Source organism: Sceloporus occidentalis, unplaced genomic scaffold, assembly GCF_023333645.1.
Source record: "Sceloporus occidentalis isolate IW3139 unplaced genomic scaffold, rSceOcc1.0.p SCAF_437, whole genome shotgun sequence".
Taxonomy (NCBI): domain Eukaryota; kingdom Metazoa; phylum Chordata; class Lepidosauria; order Squamata; family Phrynosomatidae; genus Sceloporus; species Sceloporus occidentalis.
This window is the reverse complement of record NW_028317417.1, coordinates 164,896-187,402: the sequence shown is the minus strand read 5'-3', so window position 1 is coordinate 187,402 and position 22,507 is coordinate 164,896. Positions and strand designations below refer to the sequence as shown.

General features: G+C 43.0%; 1 protein-coding gene across 1 annotated transcript; it reads right to left on the bottom strand.

The window, feature by feature from the left end:
• Positions 1 to 590: 590 nt before the first annotated feature.
• LOC149272583 (HHIP-like protein 1) lies at positions 591 to 14,934 on the bottom strand. The gene is made up of 10 exons (XM_089506921.1): positions 14,879 to 14,934; positions 13,463 to 13,664; positions 10,720 to 11,366; positions 9,189 to 9,332; positions 8,416 to 8,744; positions 7,070 to 7,196; positions 6,569 to 6,714; positions 3,809 to 3,890; positions 3,178 to 3,260; positions 591 to 1,213 (listed from the first exon to the last, which is right to left on the bottom strand). The coding sequence occupies exons 2-10, from the start codon at positions 13,547 to 13,549 to the stop codon at positions 591 to 593; spliced, it is 2,268 nt and encodes a 755-aa protein (XP_089363047.1). The 5' UTR covers positions 13,550 to 13,664; positions 14,879 to 14,934.
• Positions 14,935 to 22,507: the final 7,573 nt, after the last annotated feature.

The following is a 22,507-nucleotide window of genomic DNA, read 5'->3' as shown; positions in this document are numbered from 1 at the left end:
TTGATCCCAAAATTCCAGATTTTATCATTTTTAGATTACTTCAAAAATCTGCAAGTAGTGTTCCGATTTTAAAAAGTTCATCTTAATAATGTTTATTAAAGTACAAAATTACTAATCTTATCATCACTAATTACAAACAAAAGTGTATCTGTATATACATTTTATCGGAAGAAGTTGAAGGGAATTGGCAATAGTGCTACCAATGTAGAAAAATACTTGTGCAAAAGATCTGCATGTAAAGTTTATAAAAGATTCCTATATTTTTATTAAAAAAAATCTTGTTGTACTTGAATCATTATGTCCATTTCACCAAGCGTATAGATCAAGATTAGGAACAGAATTCTCATTGCATCTCAATGCGATAGGAATTGTTGCCTAACAAACCTTAGAACATTTAGAAATTTAGTTTAATTATTGCCCAATTCCATCTAAAAAAAGTTTCCCAAAGCTTATGTCACTCTACTTTTTTCTCTGATGTCCCAATAAATAGTCTTTAGCTAAAGACTCCATCTTCTATTGGTTATATCCATATTTCTTATTAATAACTGCCCAACAAATTACAAAAGGAAGGTCCATTTTTTTGAAAGCCGTCAGTTTTCGGTTCCAGAGTTTTCTTTATGGCTGCATATAACGCCGGCATCTTCTTTGTGGGTGCAGTTGTGTTTCCCAATCTCTTTGTGTTTGCAATCCAGCAAAGTCTTCTCTTTTCCTGTACAATCGAGGTCATCAAGAAGAATCCGAAGAGAATGTCCTTCTCCAAATTCAGCCTGTTTGCTGGCCTTTATAACGTGTGGGAACCCTAACTGGCGACAGACCACACTTGCAGCTTTTGTATTCCACAAATCATCACATACCGTACCCCACTCTCCATTAATGAATATCTCAACCCTTCCACGATCAGCCTTGTTTTGGTCGTTGACCAACCTCACAGCTCCATTACGGATTTCTGAGGAACTTGCTTTTGTGCCTTTCTTTCTCTGGGATCTTTTTTCACTGCTTTTTCCCCCTTTCTTAGTCCTTGGAGGCTTTGTTGTGGCGGGCCTAGCAGTAGTAGGGATTGATTTGTCTTGTGACCTCAGTAGCTTCAGAAGTTCTTCTACCCAGTCAGATGTACTGCTGGGTGGAGGCTGCGCTGTAGTTCGGGTCCTTCCAGGTGCTTTGGTTGTTGGTTTCACCTTTGGCCGCTTTGTGGTAGCCGTTTTTTTTAAAAACTCTATAAATCAACAGAACAATAACGTCAAAATTCTAAATATCTGTTTTTGCTCAGAATGATTGCTCTCTGGATAGTGGTAAATCGGACAGGCAGAGAACATACCGATATGGGGAAAAACACAGACTGCTATAATGTGCTGCACTGTAGTCCTAGTGGGGTTTCAAGGCAACACCGTGGGGTATGAGGGCCAGTCCAAACAAGAAAAAAAAAAGGCAATATTAAAAAAAAGGTATATAGGGTAAGGAAAGGTGGATTTCGAGGAGGAGTGGAAAAATTTGGTTATTTAAATGTCTAAGAGGATGAAAAATTATCATTTAGTTCAGGGGTGTCCAACCTGCGGCCCTCTAGCTGCTGCAGGACTACATCTCCCATACTCCTCAGCCAGCCCCTTAGCTGAAAGAGCATTATGGGAGATGTAGTCCTGCAGCAGCTGGAGGGACGCAGGTTGGACACCCCTGATATAGTCATATCATTCTTAACGGGAAGTGATGAGGAATAAATTATAGGGGTTTCAGGGAAATAGAGAGGGGGATGTTGTGGATCCTCACATGGTTGTATATTTGATGGGCAGATGGGTTAATCTGGCCTAAAAGTAAAGGACAACTGGCTCAAATCCTTGTTTATTTATGGAAATAGCAAGATGGCGTCTTAAAATTGCTCTTTTGTGCGTTAAGCACATAGTCATAGTTTAATCCGACATACTCTATGGTGTCCTAGGAGACTTTAATCAATATTTAAAGGACAAACAGAAATGTATGGTTATATTACTGTCTGTCACCAACTTGAGAAGCCATCTTCATTTGCACTTGTTACAAGCACTTTCTGACCATGATCAGTCTGCAAACAGCAGGAAGTGGAGCGTGCAGGGCATAATATCGTCCCCCATCCTGCAGAAAAGTATCCTACTCGTTGCAAATGGTCCCTGCAGTGGTATAAGGACCCATCTAGACATATTAGTTTTAAAATATTATTTTTATGCACTTATTTTAGACATTTTTGTAATCATTTACGGAGCAATGGATTTTAAAAACGTGGATGTGAGAGACATTTAAATCACGTTAGTCACTTGGCCTGCCATATTCAGCAGCATCTGCTTTTTGGCTGGAGCTTAGCACCTGGTTTATTGTTCACGCTGATGACTCTGTGCCTAAAAATTACTCCCGTCCACAAAATGTGTTTCCAAGACAACAAATACAGCTATTCTTACTTTTCAGTAGCACTGACCTACATACACCACGGCCATTACTTTGTGTGTGTGTTCCGGAGCCGTCTTTTCTTCTTCTTCTCAATAATAATTGGAGAAGAAATTGGCTGAATCCTCTCCGCAAAAGGGAGAGGAGAAATTAATTACGATACTACTGACAGGGCTAATACCTTGTTAAACGAAGACGGCAAAATGAACTGGCATATGAGCTTAGACGGTTAGTGGCAGAACGAGAACTGGTACATGGAGGTTGTCTTCTTTGATTAACAGAAAATAATAATAATAATAATTCAAGTAATCAGCACCAGGTTGTCAAGAGAATTGGTATTAAGTCAGTTAAATAAGAGGGTTTTCTTTTCTGGATCTCCACATCTGGATCTGCACATGTCCAACATGCTGTTGCCTGGCAGATCTTGATATGAGTATAGATGCTTTTTGGACTAATAAATATGTATTTGTTTTTTATATAAAAAAGGAAGACCTTCCCTCTAATTCCGTCTAACTTGTATTATATCTGATGCGTGAAACAGAAAAAAGTGCTTCAAATGCCCACGATATAATAAACTCTGGGTATTAACTGGGTATTAAGAGTATTATCGAAGGTATCTTGAACCATTAAGACACCTGTTTTTACTCCCTTTTCATTCACAGGTATTATTTTACCGAAGAGTCTCTTCTCAAACCCAGGCTACCGACATATCTTCCGCTGTACCTGTCTCTTCCATTTGAACATTTTTTTCAAAGCTCAAAGACAACTTACTTTCTTTCGGTACGAACTTGATGACGTCACCTTTCACTTTTACCGGCGCAGGATGGAAGCGGCATCTGCCCGGCGGCGCTCTCCTGCGGAGACAACAGAGGAGATCTCAGCGGTGGGAGCGCGGATACGGTAAAAGGAGGCTGTGGGGACCGAGATGAGCTTAGATCTGAGAAGCGATGAGCTTCTGGAAGCAGAATATGAGAGCGATTCATCTGCTGCGTATTCATAATTAGCAAACATCAATGATTTAGGGCTCTTATCCATGCGCAATTTGAGCCGTAACAGCCCTCTGCGATGGCAGGAGAGGGAATCATGAGATGTTACTGTGATTGCACAACGAATGAACCAGAACTCATATAAATAAAGTCTTTATGTACTAGTGTAAACATTAATATTATTATAAAAAGGGAAAATGCATTCTTTATTACATTTTTAATTACTGATCATTATTTATATTCTAATCCAGCAATATATTATTAGTATATATATATATATATATATATTAATATTAAAATATTATTTTATTGTACATTTCTGTAACAGAGATACATTCTGCATATTAAAGAATGTTATATGTATTTAATAATAGACCACATTAAACACTTTTTTCCAGTTCTATTTTTTTTCTCACCTGGACGGGTCCACGATTTTGTACACCACGCCAGTTGGGGACGTGGCGCTCGGAAAGCCAGTTGACATGAAATATAACTCCCCTGAGTGGAATTAAGAAAGAAAAAAAAAAAAAGGTAATATACGCACGTTTTGTAACGGCAAGAAAATTAGCCAAAATCACTCCAAAAAAACGAAAAAGCGTAGACTTTATCTGTGTGTCAGTTTTGCTAAATACAGAAGGGGGAAAAAACCAGCTCAGTGAACAAACGACTTTAATAAAATGTTCTTCCTTTGACTCCCACTCATGACATCAATTCCACTCGGCTGCCTAAGGCTTTTTTTTTTTTTTAGGTTGCCGAGAAAACTGTTCTCCCTAAAGATTTTCTTATTTCGTTTGATTCAGACTGAAAGAACAGCCTGTTACCCAAGAAACGTTCCTTCCTCGGGCTCCCTATCATTGTGTCGACACGTAAAGGTTGGTGGCTGACATGACACTCTACGTCGGAGACGCTATGGAAATATAGAGACGACAATAACTTCAGACATCGATTTTGTTTAAATAAGTCTGTCTGCTAAAAACGCTCAGTGATATGATATGAAATAAACATGCTAACCGGATAAAGCAAATACGCAACAGCCAATGGTAGACACGTGCAAATGGGCCAAAAAGGATTCGGACATTTTTTTTCTGTTTGTTTTTGGCCTATTTGTTTTTCGGGGGAACAAATTACATTCCCTGCCCAATTTTGTCGGAAGTTCACCTTTGGGCAAAATGGTGGCGCTTTCGGTGACGTCCTATCCCCTGGTTGGAGGATCGAGCGAGAGGACGTCAATGGGAGCGCCGCTATTTAAGCAGAAGTTTGTGCCAGGTTATGTCCGTGGAGATGAGAGAAGATAGAAGATGCAGAGGCAGGAGTGGTCAGCAGAGAAGGTAGGGAAACATTTAGAGAGCGTGAGAGTGAACAAGACAGAGAGTGTGAGCGAGTGTGAGTGATTTCCAGATGAAAACTCTGAGCTTTTTGCTTTGTTTTCATTCACTTTGGGGTTGGTCTGGCCTGTTTTCATGGCTGTGTATTATTCGCTGAATTTGCCAAAATTCAGTAAATTTGCATTTTGTAAGAACCCAAAGGCTCAAGTCTAGTCAATGGGGTCTATTCACTAAAGGGAGACTTGAGTTGTTCAGTTTTCAGCTCCTTGACTGTCCTACCACAGTGAGTGTCTGCTGCAGGAAGAACAGGAATGGCCCAGTATAATGTATAGTTAGTGAGATTTCTTCACCCATTGAATTATACATTATACAGGGCCAGCTCTGCCCTTCTTGCTGGAGAAACCTGCCAGTGATAACCCTTCATGACGAATGCTGAAGTCAAGGAGCTGAAATACAACTTTCCTGACAACTCTCCCTCCCAATTCCGTAGCGCTCACCAAGAGTGTTCATTCCTCGTCTCCTGCTCTTGCTTGCTTAATGTACTTAGATTTAGGCAGAAAGGGAAGAGAATGAGACAGTTTTTTTCTAGCTCGTATAAAGAGCAGGAATCACTTCTCAATGAATAACTGGACATCTTGCTTATTCGATGTTGAAATTTAACCATGGAATCTGACTTTTTATTAAAATATTCAGCACGCTGCCTACGTTTTTTTTTTTTTTGAAAGTCTGACATGAAGCAGCCGAGCATGAACAGAAACCGCGGAGGATCTCCAACCGGCAATATCTGTCACTCAATATCCTACAAAACGGCCTCCTGAATCTATAACATAACAGACATGCATAAAGAACATTTTACAGATAACATAAAAAAAACCTTTAACAGTCTGAATCGTGGAATATTTATTTCCCAATATACAGACGTGAAATGTAAGCGGATAATAAGTGACGTAATTGTACTTGTTTTGGTCATAAAATGTATTCATCAAGACTACCTCTATAGTTATTAGTTTATTCACTTATTATAATTATTTATGGTAATACTTTTCAAACAGGGGTCTGTAGACTGGGGATTCAAATCGGCTTTGGTACATTGGCCAATAAATGCTGCACGATGGAGAGCGACAGCAAATGTACATGGGAGATGCCATGGGGCCCCTATACATCGCTTTGCCCAAAAGTCAATCCAGTGCAGCTGCGGACCACCAATAATCATACCTGGAACCAACCTGGATTTTTCCAGGAGACACCCAGTATGGTTACTCTACTTTGATCTCATCATGTCTTCTCCCCCCCAACCTGTAGTTAGCTCCACAGCCATGTGCCCATGTATGCAAATAGTGCCAAATGATTTTTAAGGCACCATAAGGATTACACAAGTGGTGGAAGCACAGCTGATTTCACTGACATATGATCCTTGTCACAACCGCTACTTCTCTTTTAAGACAAAAGCTTTTAAAGAAGGCTGTTTCCTAACGGGGAGGAATAATCCTGCACAGTTTATTGCAAGCAGTAAAGATGGATAATCTCACGATGGTATTTTGACTAATACATGCTTACTGTTTGTAGGCAACGGGTCAACTTTAGTTGCCTGCAGCAAGACCTCTGCATTGTTAGAGAATACAAGTCAGAACCTGCCCCTTCTTTTTGTAGACGTAATTCAAGAGATGCACCTTAACTCTCCATAATTCATTCGCCTATGCAATGTACAATGTATTCATAAAAATATAAAGACGTTGTATTGGAAATCCTCTCTCTTTTCTAATTATACAGTTCGGAATCTGTTAAAAAGGTAATTGTTAGGTAGTTATTGCTCGTTCTGATAATAAAGCCATGTATGGGTGTTCTGATTACCTGCTTCGTCCTCGGCGAATGAGATGATGTACTGATAATAGTTATTAATTAGTCCTGGAAACATACAGGTCTGTCCTGTTCCCATACAGATCTCGTGGTACAGCCACTCTCCTGTGTCACGGTTTTCCTTCAGGGCCATTAGACGCCTATTAAGCAAGAAAAATTACAGGTAAAACATGAAAAAAGTATTGTTAGAATAATAGCTGTTTCTCTTAAGGGTTTATTTGTTGGCATAACAATAGAGGTAATGCAGAACGCGGCTGAGAAAAGGAGCCTGGCAATGTCTGGTGATCTAATGGCACAAAAGGGCCTCAATGGTGAAATGTCACTCTCTGCTTGTAGGGGGGCTATCACAAGGAAGGCTGCGGTAATGTAGGTACCCTGGTGTGGGGTTTTGCAATTAATTTAGGGCCGTGCATGCACACCGCTGCTTTTTATTATCGTTTAGCAAAATAAACCCTGGTGATTGGGGTAAATAAATATATTTTATTAAAATCTTACCCACTCATGAAATCTCCAAAAATATAGAGTCCATTCAAGTTTGGATATTCACAACCTCTGTAAATGTAACCTCCCGTGACAGATTTCCCCAGTTTGTGAGGGTAGGCAAAAATTGGGAGAACATCATCTGTGGATTAAAAAAGGTTAGCAGCATTATGTGTTAGATGTAATATGTATATAATGTAATACGATATATGTAATATGATATAATATGGGTATCATTGAATTGAAAATGCTTCTCTAATGCTCTGTATTTAATGTATTAAATAGTTTATAAATATTGATGTGTGCGGTGCTATCGGTTCTTTTGAAGTATTGCTTTATCTTTGTCATTTTACTCCAAAGACAGAACGTGTTGCCAATAAACACATTACATTCCCATTGTCTGCCGGTGGCGTTAATTCTCTATGGTATTGGTACAAAGAGCAGAGCCCTTTGTTCCAGGAGCATTTTGGGCACATACATAAACTTCTTACTGTGTATTCAGACAAAATAAGGTTATAAAGACTTAATATGATACAAAATGAGTAGCCGATCAGGAGAAGCAGGCCATGGGATGTCCCTATTATCTAGGACAGGGGTTCTCAAACTGCGGCCCTCCAGCTGCTGCAGGACTACATCTCCCATACTCCTCAGCCAGCCCCTTAGCTGAAGGAGCATTATGGGAGATGTAGTCCTGCAGCAGCTGGAGGGCCGCAGTTTGAGAACCCCTGATCTAGGATCTTAGAATTTGTCTTCTACTGTTGCCGTTCTAGTTGTGTCGAGTTAATAATTCAGTTGAGTTACCCAGGCCAACTCGCCCATATTGCCTCAAAAAACAAACTGTCTATTCATTACAGTGATTTTTACTCCCGGTTGGGGTCAACTTGATTCAAGCTGACTCAATCGCTAACTCCCAGCCTTTGCAAGTGGTCTACCCAGAGAAATATGACTTGAGTACAGTTGGCTGTGGGACTTGAAAGAGGGTTCCAACCCAACAATATCAACTTGACTTTTCAGAAAGAAACAAGTTGACCCAGAACTCAATTAAAGTGAAGAGGCTGTCAAGCTCAACAAACTCGACAACAGACTGAAGCGATTTTTACGATCAATGCAACAGCATTCACGTGCAACTCAACAATAGTAGTAGGCAGCTTGACAGAACTTCACCGACAGTCTCTTGATGACTTTTTATGATTAGACAATGTCCTTTTTAATCAATTGCTGTTGAGTGGTTTCCTTTGTTACTCTACCGATAAATCTAAGTACTCAGCAAATTGACCTGTCTGCTTTTACAATACTTGGAGACAGCAAAAACACTCAAATGAATCTAAGTTACATCAAAACATGTTGCAATGTGTCATTACCTAAAGAGGAATTGGCACAAAGTTTTTTATCATAACAGCTGTATCCTTCCCTCGCTCTCCAGCCATAATTTTTTCCTTTCTCTACTATGTCGACTTCTTCAAATTTATTCTGTCCTACATCTCCACAGAAGAGACGTCCTTTCCCGTCTTTTGTGACCGGGTCTCCCCTATCAAAAGAGCAGCGCCACATGTTCCTCACCCCGTATGCATAGATTTCAGGCCGGGCTGATGGGTCGTTGATGAATGGGTTGTCCGGTGGGATTCGATACAGAGGGCCATGGTCATTGTGGTTGACATTAATACGCAATACTTTGCCCAGCAACACTGACCTGCAGATGAGTAAAGGAGGATGAAGGAAAGCATGCTTTTGGAACATGAATGAAACGGAACGCCATGCCTACTTTGGATAACATTTCTAGTTTAAAAAAAATTCTTTTAAAAGTCTCAAACGTCTGGAACACCTAGGAAACATTTCAAAGCCTAGTGCATAGATAGATAATGGAATTTAAGTCTTACTATACTTATAACGGGATACAATAAAGTGCATTAAATTACTTCATTATAAAATGTAGATCGTAATCTGCCAACCTATAACTGATGACATTCTGGTCAAGAATCTTCAATAGACGGAGGTTTCTTATTTTATTATACACTCTCTTGGTATGTAAAGAGTTAAGCCATCTAAAAGTATTGCTAAATCACTGATACAGATTCTTCAACATGATGCAGGAAAGGAGCTGCATTTTGTTAGGAAGACGTGAATGTGTCCTTACCTGTTCTGAGCATTTCCAAATTTCCCAAATGGATCTCCAGCCATTCCTCCGTCCCCAATAAATATATAGAGATACCCGTCATGCCCAAACAGTATTTCCCCTCCATTGTGGTTTGAAGCTGGTTCTTCTACCTCCAGGATTATCCTATAATTAAAATTTAAAAAATTATATTGTGTAGAAGCTGTTGATGTGTTCTTTGAGGTGAGTAGCCCAGTAAAAAGTGAAAAATACATGGTGCAGGGTTGCATTGGGAAAGAATTTCTGAATATTCAGCTCGGGACAACACAGGCACGGAAGGAAGTAACTTAAAATAAAAGCATACTATGTTATGTAATGGTAAAGCCACTGTCTGTAGCTGGTAATGCCGAGTTGACCCAAGAAGTAGACCCGAAAAACAACCAAGGCTTATATTTTTTGATGAAAATGGAAATATTACCTACAATAAATACACCTGTTGGTTTAAAGTTATTACTCAACAAATGATCGCTGATCATGCTAGCACGATCACTTTGAGCATGATCTAGAGGTGGACAGCTTGGTCTTTAGGCAGATTCACCTATGGAGATGCAGGGCCTTGCATGCCTCCCCATGGGGAGCTTTGCAAGAGAAAAAAAAACATGGAGGATAAAAGGATCTCAATGTGTATAGACTGGAGGAGAGAAGAGAGAGGATATGTGATAGACACATTAAAATACATAAAGGGAGTTGATGTAGTACAAAGAGGTGAGTATATTTCAAGGAGAAGAAATGTTAGAACAAGACTTTCACTTATCCTCTACCACATTTGATGACCTGAGCTGAGCGTTGGGCTCTAGCCCACACCGTCTCACCCAGCTATGGCATGGAATTCATTGAGTTTATTACAATACTTATGGGATGTTTCTGAGAACTTTGTAGAAGCCTCCAAGTTCCTGCCAAGTGCTCCTGAAAACCAGTTCCTGAAGAACTGGATTTTGTGACATATGGGGTCACAGACCTGCTTCTGCTAGGTTCTCACACCCTTTTTGCTATGTAACCCTGCGGCTAAGCATAGTGCTTGGTAGTCACTACGTGGGACTCAATATAGTATCCATAATATCCCAGTTCCTTTAGTTCAAGAAAAAGATAATCACTTTGTCAAATGAAACATAGACTGATTTGCCCTATTGACATGACCGTGAGTGTAGGTAGGAGGATGGGTCATATCTACTTATTTTTTATTCTAGACTCATTAATTCCCAGTTATGCCCCCTGATTCCCATTCTTGTCTCATTGCCCATTAATAATCGAGGCATCACTTGCTATGTTTTGAAGGAATTATGAAATCTCGCATGACAGAGCACTGGTAACACTTGCTATTCTATCGTGATAGTTCCAACCTCACACGGAGGTCTCTAGATGGACGTTTTCTGGGAAAAGTCATCAGAACGTTGTTTTCAAAGTCGAGTCAGATCTTTTTGTACGGTAGATGCCAATTACACATGGCGTTCTGCCCAGATTACCCTTGTTAATATTTTAGAGGGTTTGGCAGGGTTGATTTGGAAAACGTTACCTTTCAGAGCTGTGGTCGACGGTATTCATGTCATGTGAGGAAACTCTGAACTCGCTTATTCTAATAATTTCGTCAAAGCCAATTTCCACTGAGTAGTAAACATAGACTTTGCCGTTATGTTTAAAGTTTGGGTGCAAAACAATCCCTAGAAACCCTCGTTCATCCCCTTCCCAGGGTGATGTCAACACAGCTTTTGAGATGTTTAGAAATGGCTTTTCCAGCCTTGATCGGTCGGGGAGATAGGTCCAAACTAAGCCCACTTGCTCTGCTACGAAGAATCTGTGCGTTCCGTCGTTTGCGTGGACCATGGCAACCGGATTCCGTAGACCATTTGCCACCTCTTCAAGGCACAGCTGTAGACAGCCCTCTGAATCAGCTATAACCACCCCCAGATTCCGGTTTAGGTTTGAATTGGCCAACAAACGAGGAAAACAATAGTCTGTGTCATCTAGTGACAAACGGCGGCAGAATTTTGCCATGTTGCTTTCCAACGCTAATAATTCTGTATCGGTCGTCATGTGCTGGAAAACAGTCCTGCACGTCTGCCAGACGTCGCCGCAGTAATCCATGCAGAGCCCTGCGATTGTTCGGACCGGAGTTGAAGGATCTTCTGCGTCATATAAATGTGCGGCATACGGAGAACATTCCTAGGATGGAGACACAAGGACATCAAACTCCAGTGTTTAAGGGATTTAAATAATGTGAGCCAAAATAAAATAATTTTTCAGAAAGGTAGAACTATGACTTCAGTTATTAAAGCGAATGAATAATTCCTCCCTGTACATTATTTCCACTAATTGTTAAATGAACACTCTAACCTACTTTGACGTCATATGGACATTGAAGTGGGTTTTATTGCATGCATGCATTCATTAGAAAATGGGGCTTCGTGGCCCAGTCTAGGTCGGAAGGGGGACAGGAACAAGTGGTCGCCAAGGTGGTCAGGACCCCCTAGAGAGACCCCCGTAGTTATGCCAGTGTTCACTATATACAATGAACAGCCAACCCAAGTGAGCTTCTGCGGTAGGAAGAGCTTGGCTTGCCCTAAATAATGTGTAGTTACATCAATGAGATTCCTTCAAGATCTCCTCAACCATTGAATTATACATTGCACTGGCCAGCCTTCGGTCTGGAGACACTTCTTTGTGTTGGTTCTTCATCTATTCACTAAAGGGACAGTTGGAAGGAGAGTTTGCAGAAGACTTTTGGCACCTGAAGATCGGCCGGCTATTCCTGCTTTAATAAATTGGCGGTGGTTGAGTTCCCCTTGAGATAAAAGGAACCTGGTCTAAGGAACTTGACTCATACCAGATGCTGTAACCTTCTGGGTGAGTTGCAGAAACTACTTAAACACATTTTGGAATGGGGTGCGAGATAGCCAGTGACCCATTTAACAAAAACCCTAATTAAAGACCACAAGTTGACAATAATTATGTTTATGCTGATTCCCTGGCCAGTTCCACCCTTAGAATACAGACGTCTTAATATATAAATGGAACTATTTCTTGGATGCAGGGCAGACTCCAGGACTACAATCCCCATAATCCCAACCCGTTTCATTATCAGAGAATCAGTGTTCTATTGATAAGACGCTAATAAAATAGGCTTGTGTACAACCAGCGGCCTCGTGGCTGATATGCCGTGCACTGCGTAGGGTTTATGATTAATAAATGTCTTTAGGGCTTACTGACTCCTTTGAACACACCGCAAATATTTGGAGGTCGGGGGGGGGGGCGTGTTGAAACTGTTCTGAGAATTACTAAAATATCAGAAACATCAAAAAGCCAAAGAACCAGTCCTGTTTTGGGGCATTTTAAACATTCTAATAATAGTCACATAGAGAAGTCCTAATGACAGTGTGATCCTATACTCACGACCTGGCTGTATATACGTATGTATATGATCTATACAGCACACATGTAAAAGTGCCGGCAAATGCACATATCTCATTTCTACCCCCTATACACACCAACATACATGCATGTGTCTGTGACGTGTCATATTACTGTTTTTTACGCACAACAAATTTATTTAGAGAGCAAATTAAAACGACCTGCCATTGGTAAATGTGATGTATTTGAGTGTTTATGTTTTGTTGTTACTATGTGTGTTTGTAAACATGCAGTGTGTGGCGTGTACAGTGTGTGGCGTGTATAGTGTGTGTGTGTGATCTGTACAGTGTGTGTGACGTGTAGTGTGTGGTGTGTACAGTGTGTGAGTGGCGTGTACAGTGTGTGTGGCGTGTACAGTGTGTGACGTGTACAGTGTGTGGCGTGTATAGTATGTACTCTACGTGTGGGGAACACACCATTAACACATGTGCCGTGAAGCCAGAGACTGCTTATTGCTGCTGGGAATTTGCCTCTCACTATACAGAGGATGCCCCCAGAACCCCTGGAGCTGATATAAATCACATGAGATGCCCCTGATACCCCCCCGGTCTCTAGGCCTTTGGGTCTCTTGCCTTTACTGGCCCCTTGGCTTCTACCTGCTGGATCTCTGGTTCTTGCCCCCTGGCTCCTGGTATCTCCTATCCACTGGGGTCCTATGGGGTGTTCTCTGGGTGTTAGGGGGCTTCTGCTGCATCCCTGACTCTAACCCCACGACTCCGGCCCATTGCCCCCCCCCCCTGGGTGCTCCTGGTGGTACCCTCAGAGCGGCTCACTCCCCCGGCTAATTGCCCCCGGGTGTTCTCGGTAGCGCTCATGTAAGGTCTATCTGGCCCGGGCTCCGGCCCGCTCACCTGGCACAGGATGTCCTGCACATGGGCAGCGCATCGCTCGTAGCCCTTGCCGTCTTGGTGCGCCATGACCCGGTAGAAGGCGTCCATGATCTGCAGGTCCCGAGCGGAGTCGCAGCAGCCGAAGTCCTTGTACTGGACGCAGAATGCGAGCTCCTGCACCGGGCGGAACGGCGGCTTGAAGTCCAGGCACTGGGGGTGAGTGAGGACCGGCGGGGGGCAGAGCAGGGCGCCCAGGAGCAGCACGTACCGGGGGGGCAGCCATGCAGCGAGCAGCCCCATCCTGAGTGTCCGCGATCACCGCGATCCTCCCCGGATCATCCAGCTGCCCGTCCCACTTCAGCTGCACATTGAACTGTCCCAGGCATGTCATCAACAGCAGGCCGGCCCCTGGGCTGTACTCAGCCTCTGCCCCCTGCGCACCCAGCCTCTGCCTCCGGAGCACCCATCCTCTGCCTCCGGAGCACCCAGCCTCTGCCCCCTGATCACCCAGCCTCTGCCTCCGGAACACCCAGCCTCTGCCCCCTGATCACCCAGCCTCTGCCTCCGGAGCACCCAGCCTCTGCCCCCTGATCACCCAGCCTCTGCCCCCTGATCACCCAGCCTCTGCCACCTGAGCATCCAGCCTCTGCCTCCGGAGCACCCAGCCTCTGCCCCCTGATCACCCAGCCTCTGCCTCCGGAGCACCCAGCCTCTGCCTCCGGAGCACCCAGCCTCTGCCTCCGGAACACCCAGCCTCTCCCCCTGCGCATCCAGCCTCTGCCTCCGGAACACCCAGCCTCTGCCACCTGAGCATCCAGCCTCTGCCCCCTGCACACCCAACCTCTGCCTCCTGGGCACCCAGCCTCTGCCTCCTGACCACCCAGCCTCTCCCCCTGCGCATCCAGCCTCATCTGCTCCACTCAGCCCAAAACCGTGTGCCACTAAGTGCTGAACCTCTTCCCCCCTCAACATTTGGCCTCAGCCCCTCAGCACCCAGCCTTAACCTTGCCCAGCCTGTGCTCCACTCTGCAAGTGAATTAGGGACACTGGCCTTGCTAAGTGCAGATTTGTTTTGGTCCGTAGATGGGTAACACGTCTTAAAACCCGCATAAGTTGTGTCCCAGTACTTAGCGGCCTCCAATGTTTTCGGATAGGTTGATCTGCCCCTGGGGAGCAGTCTTGGGGTAGGATTGCGTCTCGACTTGATTCCGTTTGGTGCATAATGTATTTATAATAGTAATAATAGTAATATTACTAGTTATAGTAGTAATTCCAGAGCAGAGTGTGCAGTGATCAGCAGAGATCGTCCAGCGGTGGCCACGGAGAATACGCGACATTTAGAGCTTTATCCCAAAATAACATAACCCTATGCTGTGTGTGTAAAGGTCACTGCGTCTTCGGGTTCCAGTAACATAGAGGGCGAAGATCAGGTCTGGACTGGCCACCTGGCACACCAGGCAAATGCCCAGTGGGATGATGGCCCAGTAGGACCAGTTCCCCCGGGGAGAGACGCGCATGGACATGCCCTTATAGACAAAAATGTAAGGACTTTCAACCCCCTGCAGCCTGGAGCCTTACAAACAGCGGATATAATCCAATTTTACATTTCTAATATTCCCAATCATGGTAAACATCTGCTTTGCGTTTCTCGTAGGGTGTGGAAAGCTCTGGCTGTCTCGCCGCTTTCATCTCGCGAGGGTCCCACATTGCCAAACTTTTCTGTGATGCAAAAGTATACTAAACATAGTACATATTTTTTCAAGAAAGAACCCATTGTGTCTTTCTTTATTACTTTTGTAGCTCCTTTCAATGTAGCAGATGGAAAATGAATTAAAGAGAGGATTAGGCAGCTAGAACAGCCTACCAGCAGAAGTGGTAGAGGTTAATATGAATCAAAGACAAGACCAACGACTGATTAAGAGCTGAGTCTTCATATCAGAAAAACGGGCGGACTATATCAGGACTTGGTTTCCTATAAGCCACACATTAATGGGGAAAAAAAGAGAGTCAGGATCAGGCCTGAACATTTAGACGAACCCCCTCACCTGTAACATAAAAGAAAACCAAAAATCTCGGATCTGTTGGCTGATAAAACAAAGCATTTTTTTTTCTAGTTTAATTTAATTTTGTATAAAAAAGAGAACTACATATTTTTTTTAGCTTTATGGGAATTGCAGTCGGGGTTCCAGAATTAACCCATTTGTATCAGTGCATCTGAAATTGTTACTGTTTTTGGAAATGTTTTGCGTTTCCGCTGGAAAAAGGGATACAACAATATGTTGTTAGTTTGTTGAATAAGTTCCGATAAACCAAACATATTTGTAAAATTGTAAGGCTGCCTTTTTTTAGTTTGTAATTCCCCAGCCAAATCGTGGCACACGTCTGATACTTAAAGGCTTACAGAAAATATTTATTTTGGAAAGCGCTGTCCCATGTGATTGGCACGTGCTTGCTGAAGCATCTGAGCTCCAGATTTGCTGCAAAGTCTGAACATACAACGATCGCTGTGTTTAGGACTAATTAACAATTTATTTGTCGACCAACTCAAAAGAAGGATTATATTAAATACATTAAGGGAAGCGTGGAGACAGCTGGGTGGTAGAACATATAGTATCTCAGAGGGAAACCTCCTTAATATCTGGATAGGGTAGATAAGGATGGAGCCACATGATGGGAGGAGAGGCTGTCTACAGGTGGGTAGGAAAAGGGCAAGAATTTGGTGAGCAGTGGACAGGAGTTTAACTCCATGCTCATAGATAGAGAGAACTGCCCTGAAGGATCAGCAACAAGCTTCCAAACCAAGAGTATACGGGACAAATTGAGAAGAAATTCTAATACTCCTTCTTCACCTTCTCCTTCTTCTACTTCTCTTTCTTCTTAGTCTATTTCGTCTTCTTCTCCTTCTAATGTTTCTCCTTCTTCTTGACCTTCTCCTCATTCTTCTCATTCATTGTTCTTCATCATCTCCATCTTCATCATCTCATTTTCCTTATTTTTCTTCTTCTCCTCCTTCTCTTTTAGTTACAAATTTTCAATCTCTAACAATTTACTCAGCACTTCTTACAGTCCATACATTAGAAGGGTCTGACAAATCTAGAATTGACAGACTAAGGTAGCTGAGCGGACACATGGTTGTATACTGTATTCATATACAGAGAACTCATATTTAGACATCTTTGTTCACTGAACCATCAAGTTTTACTAAATTATCTCGGGGGTCATCTTGATACAGGGGGGTCCTTCAAAACCAGGGTCAGTGTAAAATAAAGTGGGTGCTCTTCATCCAGGTCTGAAGCAGAGGCGTATCTACTGAAAATAGCGCCTATGGCAAGCACTGAAATTGCGCCCCTGTCCAAATAAAAACCCATTTACTAGCCCCTGCTGCCTATATATATATATATATATATATATATATATATATATATATATATATATATATATATATATATATATATATTTGTCCCTGCTGTCGATAGCGGGTATAGATCAACACGCAAACCCAGATCAATTGAAATTCACTTGTGATCTCAGCACTGAAGGTATATATCAAATAAACAGAATCAGACATACAAGTCCTGTATTTGCAGGTATACAATAATAATATATGAAACGTAGCATCGCAGGTATAGATCAACTGAATAAGACATATTAACCCTGTATTTGCAGGTACACATAAATAATGTATGGAAACATAGCATAGCAGATATGGATCTACAGCATAACACAAAAACCCAGCTTTGCAGGTAAAGATCAATTGGAATTCACATAAAAACACAGCATTAAATGTATATTTAAAACCCCCTAAATTACAGGCATAGATCACAGGTTGCACACCGCAAAGCCAGCCCTGGCGTCCACACTGCCGACATAGAACCTGGCCAGCACCCAGATTACACACATAAGATTTGCCATCTTTGTCCCCAAATAGCCCACCACAAGTCAACTTTGTCCCCAAACAGTCAGGCCAGTGCCATCTTTGTCCCATATACACCCTGCCTGTGCCATCTTGGTCCCCAAGGCTCAAACCTCCTGCTAGTGCCATCTTTGCCCTTCCACAATTATACATCTATGATACACAAACACTTTTACAGTCACTCACTAATTCACACTTTAATTCAGAGAACTCATCCACACATTAACTCATGCTCTCCCTCATTCAGATAATACATTCACATATTAACTCATGCTTGCCCTCATTCAGACAACTCATCCACACATTAACTCATGCTCTCTCTCATTCACTCAATGCATCCACACATTAATGCACACTCTTTACTTATATCTACCCCCCTCCCTCATCACTTTTTAACCCCCTCCCTCCCTTACCACTTTTTACCCCCCTCCCTCCCTTACCACTTTTTACCCCCCCTCCCTCCCTCCCTTACCACTTTTTACCCCCCCCTCCCTCCCTTACCACTTTTTACCCCCCCCTCCCTCACCACTTTTTACCCCCCCCCTCCCTCACCACTTTTTAACCCCCCCCTCCCTCACTCACCACTTTTTAACCCCCCTCCCTCCCTCACTCACCACTTTTTAACCCCCCTCCCTCCCTCACTCACCACTTTTTAACCCCCTCCCTCCCTCCCTCACTCACCACTTTTTAACCCCCTCCCTCCCTCCCTCACCACTTTTTAACCCCCTCCCTCACTCACCACTTTTTAACCCCCCTCCCTCCCTCACTCACCACTTTTTAACCCCCCTCCCTCCCTCCCTCACCACTTTTTAACCCCCCTCCCTCCCTCACCACTTTTTAACCCCCCTCCCTCCCTCCCTCCCCACTTTTTAACCCCCCTCCCTCCCTCCCTCCCTCACCACTTTTTAACCCCCCTCCCTCCCTCCCTCCCTCCCTCACCACTTTTTAACCCCCCTCCCTCCCTCACTCACTCACCACTTTTTAACCCCCCCCCCCCTCTCACCTTGAAGTCCAGCGACGGGAGCAGGATGTTGCTGTCTTCCTGCACCGCTCGCTGGTGCCCGCTGCTTCACTGCTGAGCGCCGTAATATGACGTCATATTTCGGCGCCCAGCAGTGAAGCAGCGGGCACCAGCGAGCGGCTTTTAAACACTGATGCGGAGGAGATAGAGGGGCGCCTAGCAACCGCTCGGCGCCCCTCTATCTCCTCCGCATCAGTGTTTAAAAGCCGCTCGCTGGTGCCGGCATTTCATGCAGAGCGCCGCAATATGCCGACATATTGCGGCGCTCTGCATGAAATGCCGGCACCGGGATGGGGGTAGAGGGCTCGTGGAGGAGAATGAGGGGCGCCGAGCGGTTGCTAGGCGCCCCTCTCTCTCCTCCGCATCAAAAAAAAAAAAAAAAATGCCGGTGAGCGGCATTTAAAAGCCGCTCACCGGCGCCCCCCTTGGGATGGCGCCCATGGCACGTGCCATGGCTGCCATACCCTATATACGCCTCTGGTCTGAAGGCAATCAGAACAGTCAGAAGGGACTGTGAAGAACTCATATGGCAGACAAATGAACTTAAGTCGTACTCAAACCATACCTTACGCTCCCCAATGTCCACTTGGGTGGTAAACCTACCCCTACACCATAGCCACTTGTATCTCATATCATCCATAACAATTTAGGTGGGGTCTGCTGCTACTGCTGTGTCAGTGTCCTTCTCCTTTACCATGATTAGCATGGTGACTTTACCCTATACAATAAATATTGTCTCTGAATCGGCCCGTCTAAATTAATATTTTGGGGGGGAATTGTAGCTGCAAATGTCCTTCTGCTTGTATAACCGCTAATCAGCAACGACAAAGTCCATCATGATGCAAATGGCTCGCGTTGCTGCGTAATACGGTTTGTGGGTTGCGTGCCAAGCCACAGGCCACGGAGTTCAAAGGACATTGATTTTAAATGCAGACCAAACATAACATAAACCACCCCGGAAAGGATTTGCCGTTGTACAAAATGTTGCGGTATACCGTGATCCCAAAGTTGGCCAAACATATATGGCACACACTACCCCCCCCCCGACCCATTAATTCAAACCAGCTAACTATTGCTAAAAAATCTAATTGATCTCTGATATCTTGTATTTCATTCATTAACACACTTTAGGTAATAAAAAAACATTTTCCTCTTTTCGTAAGAGTTTCTCAATTACTGGAATTTAACTATTTCAGTCCCAGAGAGAAACCACGTTAAAAAAAAATGAAAGCCTAAAAATGTGCAAGCAATAAAAAAAAAACCTTATTGCAACGCAAACTTTAAATCATTACTGTGTGCTTCAGTCGGGGAACATATCGTTTTAATACACAATAGAAGTGCATGATTTCAGTGAGTTTCTGGAAAAATCATAATTTTTTGGCAATTTTTCAAACAGCAGAATATGGAGTTTCACTAATATAACTGAAAATAAATTTGCATCGTAAATAAGACATTTTACTGTCTACACGTTAAACTATATGGATTACCCCCCTGCTGTGTCCGCAACAGTATGGAAGGTTAATATTTAGTGTCACTTGTCTCCTTTACATTCCTGAATTTTATGATAGATTAAATGCTGACCAGGCTTAGTTTCTGCATTATATTTGATCAGGGCCAAAACGTACTGCCCAAAAATGGCAATTTTTCCTGCGAAATCAAACACCGAAACTCTGGATAAAATATGTTCATTGCACAAAAAAATGGTGAAACCATTCATGGATTTAACCCCCAAATAGCCCAAGACTGACACTATTGCATCAGAGGATGATGTCAGAGGATTGAATGAAGGGGGGGTACAGCTTTACGAACACTTTTTATGTGAATTTGTTACGTATCGGCAGAGTGACCGAGCCGGCTGTGTTTTCCAGGATGCCTTTATTTTTTTTACATATTGCTGACCAGCAGATGTACCATTGAGTAACCGATTCCCTTCTGTAAGTTTATACACCACCCATACTGCAGGGGGCAGCACTTTATAAGGGCGTCAGTACATTATCTCCCATCAGTTACAGACCTATGTGATTTATATATAATATAATATATATTAATTTATATATATATTAGGATAATTAATTTATATATATATATATATATATATATATATATTTAGATCGCTGCGTCGCAGAACTATGGCTGCATTGGAATGTAGTCCAGATTCTAAGGGGGGGGAAGTGTTAAATATCCCTAAATGTCCTCCCTGTTAGAATTTATTGCTGGGGAGAAACACCTGTGGTTCATTGACTCCTGTTGGTTAGAATCCACTGTGAGCCGGGGCAAAGTCTCCCCGTTACAGTAAATAGATCACCTATTACCCTTTAAGTTGTAGTAAACAATAAAAGGTTTTTATTTGTGAACAGAAGCAGCGTTAGGAGACACGACGAGGCTTTGTTTCTTGTTGTCTTAAAAGTTCCTCAAACTAAAACAAAGCTTAGACGACGTGCCGCGCACATTAGGTTGTCTTATCAGTCATTTATTTCCAGGACACACGCATTTCACGTGTTCCTGACCAGCGCATGGAAAGTGCTGCCCCCTGCAGTATGGGGGATGTATAACCGAGTAACTAATTCCCTTTCTGGGAGTTTATATATTTGTGGTGTGTGTTTTAAATGTCTATTTACCGGAAGTTATAGACCCAGTCACCCCCAGGCCTAGACTGGCCATCTGGCACACCAGGCAAATGCTCGGTGGGCCAGATGGCCAACATTGCTGCCACTGGATGGATGAGCAGCCCCTCGTGTCCAGCCATCTGCCGCACTTACACCATTTGGCAGCCACCGTCCTTAAAGTGCCAAAACGGCCTCGTCATCCCCGGCCGGCCCTGGTCATCTCTGTTGGTGTGAAGATAGAAATGGCCAAGGTGACAAGTTTGCTAGGGTTAGCCCTTCATAATCACGTAACACCCAAGTACCCCCCCTTTAGTAGGGACAGTCCCCCTCTTCATCCCCAGATATTCCTCTTTTATAGGAGATCTGAATGTTTGAACATAAAACCCACAAATGTCCCAAATGGCTATGAGTAGCCCATATTCACATAACCCCGGCCACACTGGGGATTTTTGTCACTGGCCTAATTCTGGGTGTATTCAGGTGAAAATATTTGCCATTTTTCTCAGCACACATACACATTTGACAGGTTTCTGATCCTCTGCTGTTTGGTTAGACATCTCGGCACTTTACATGTGTTAGTGAATAACATGGAACGGCATATGTCCTGGAAGGAGATCACACCTCGCCATATGGCCACCTGCGGGCCACTGGTCAATGTAGGGGGTTCACATCATTGATTTAATGTGTGATCAACAGTAAATCAATATATTCGGGGTGCCTATGGTATTTATAGTTTACCTATTTCCATGGAAACCAACTCTAATAGTCCTAATAATCAAGCTTTTTAGAAGTATATTTATGATTCTATTCCAGTTCATATATACCGGTATATCATCCCTAGGACAAAGCATTACTCTGAATCAGCACTGCAATAAATAATAATAATAATATTATTATTATTATTATTATTATTATTAACAACAACAATAAAAATATTCCAAATACAAAAATAGGAAAAATGAATTTATTTTATGGCTTTTATATTTTTTTTTACACAATTAAAATCAGATTTTTTAAACATAAAATGTTTCTTTAACCCGCATTTCCATCTCTAGGAAGGTGTTTAGCGTCTCCATGAAGCTGTCGGTTTCTTAGCGTGTGATGGATCTAGCAGTTATCGGTGAGCTCTCTCAGCGAGCTGCCGGACCCGGCTCAGCGCCCTCCTTGAGCCGCCTGTCTCCTCAGTGATGGCTGCTGAGCAGTAATAAGGTTGAAGCAGATAATGTTTATTCCATCGTGAAATGACTTTAGTGAAATAGTGATATCTGAAACATCACTAAGGTACGAATGTGAAAATGTTGCAGCCGTCTTTATGTTCAGCATCAGCTCTGGTGATCGTGGCCATCTGCTTACCGAGGAACGTAGCTAGCCGACCGTCAGATAGTCTACTTCCACCATCCAGATGCAGAGGGCATTTTTACCCCAGCCGTGCCCAATTCAAACTAATGGCAGATAAGGTGCTGGGGTAAAAGGGGGTGAGATAACTACCCAGAGCCCCCCCCCTTGCGGGATGTAGCCAGGGCTAC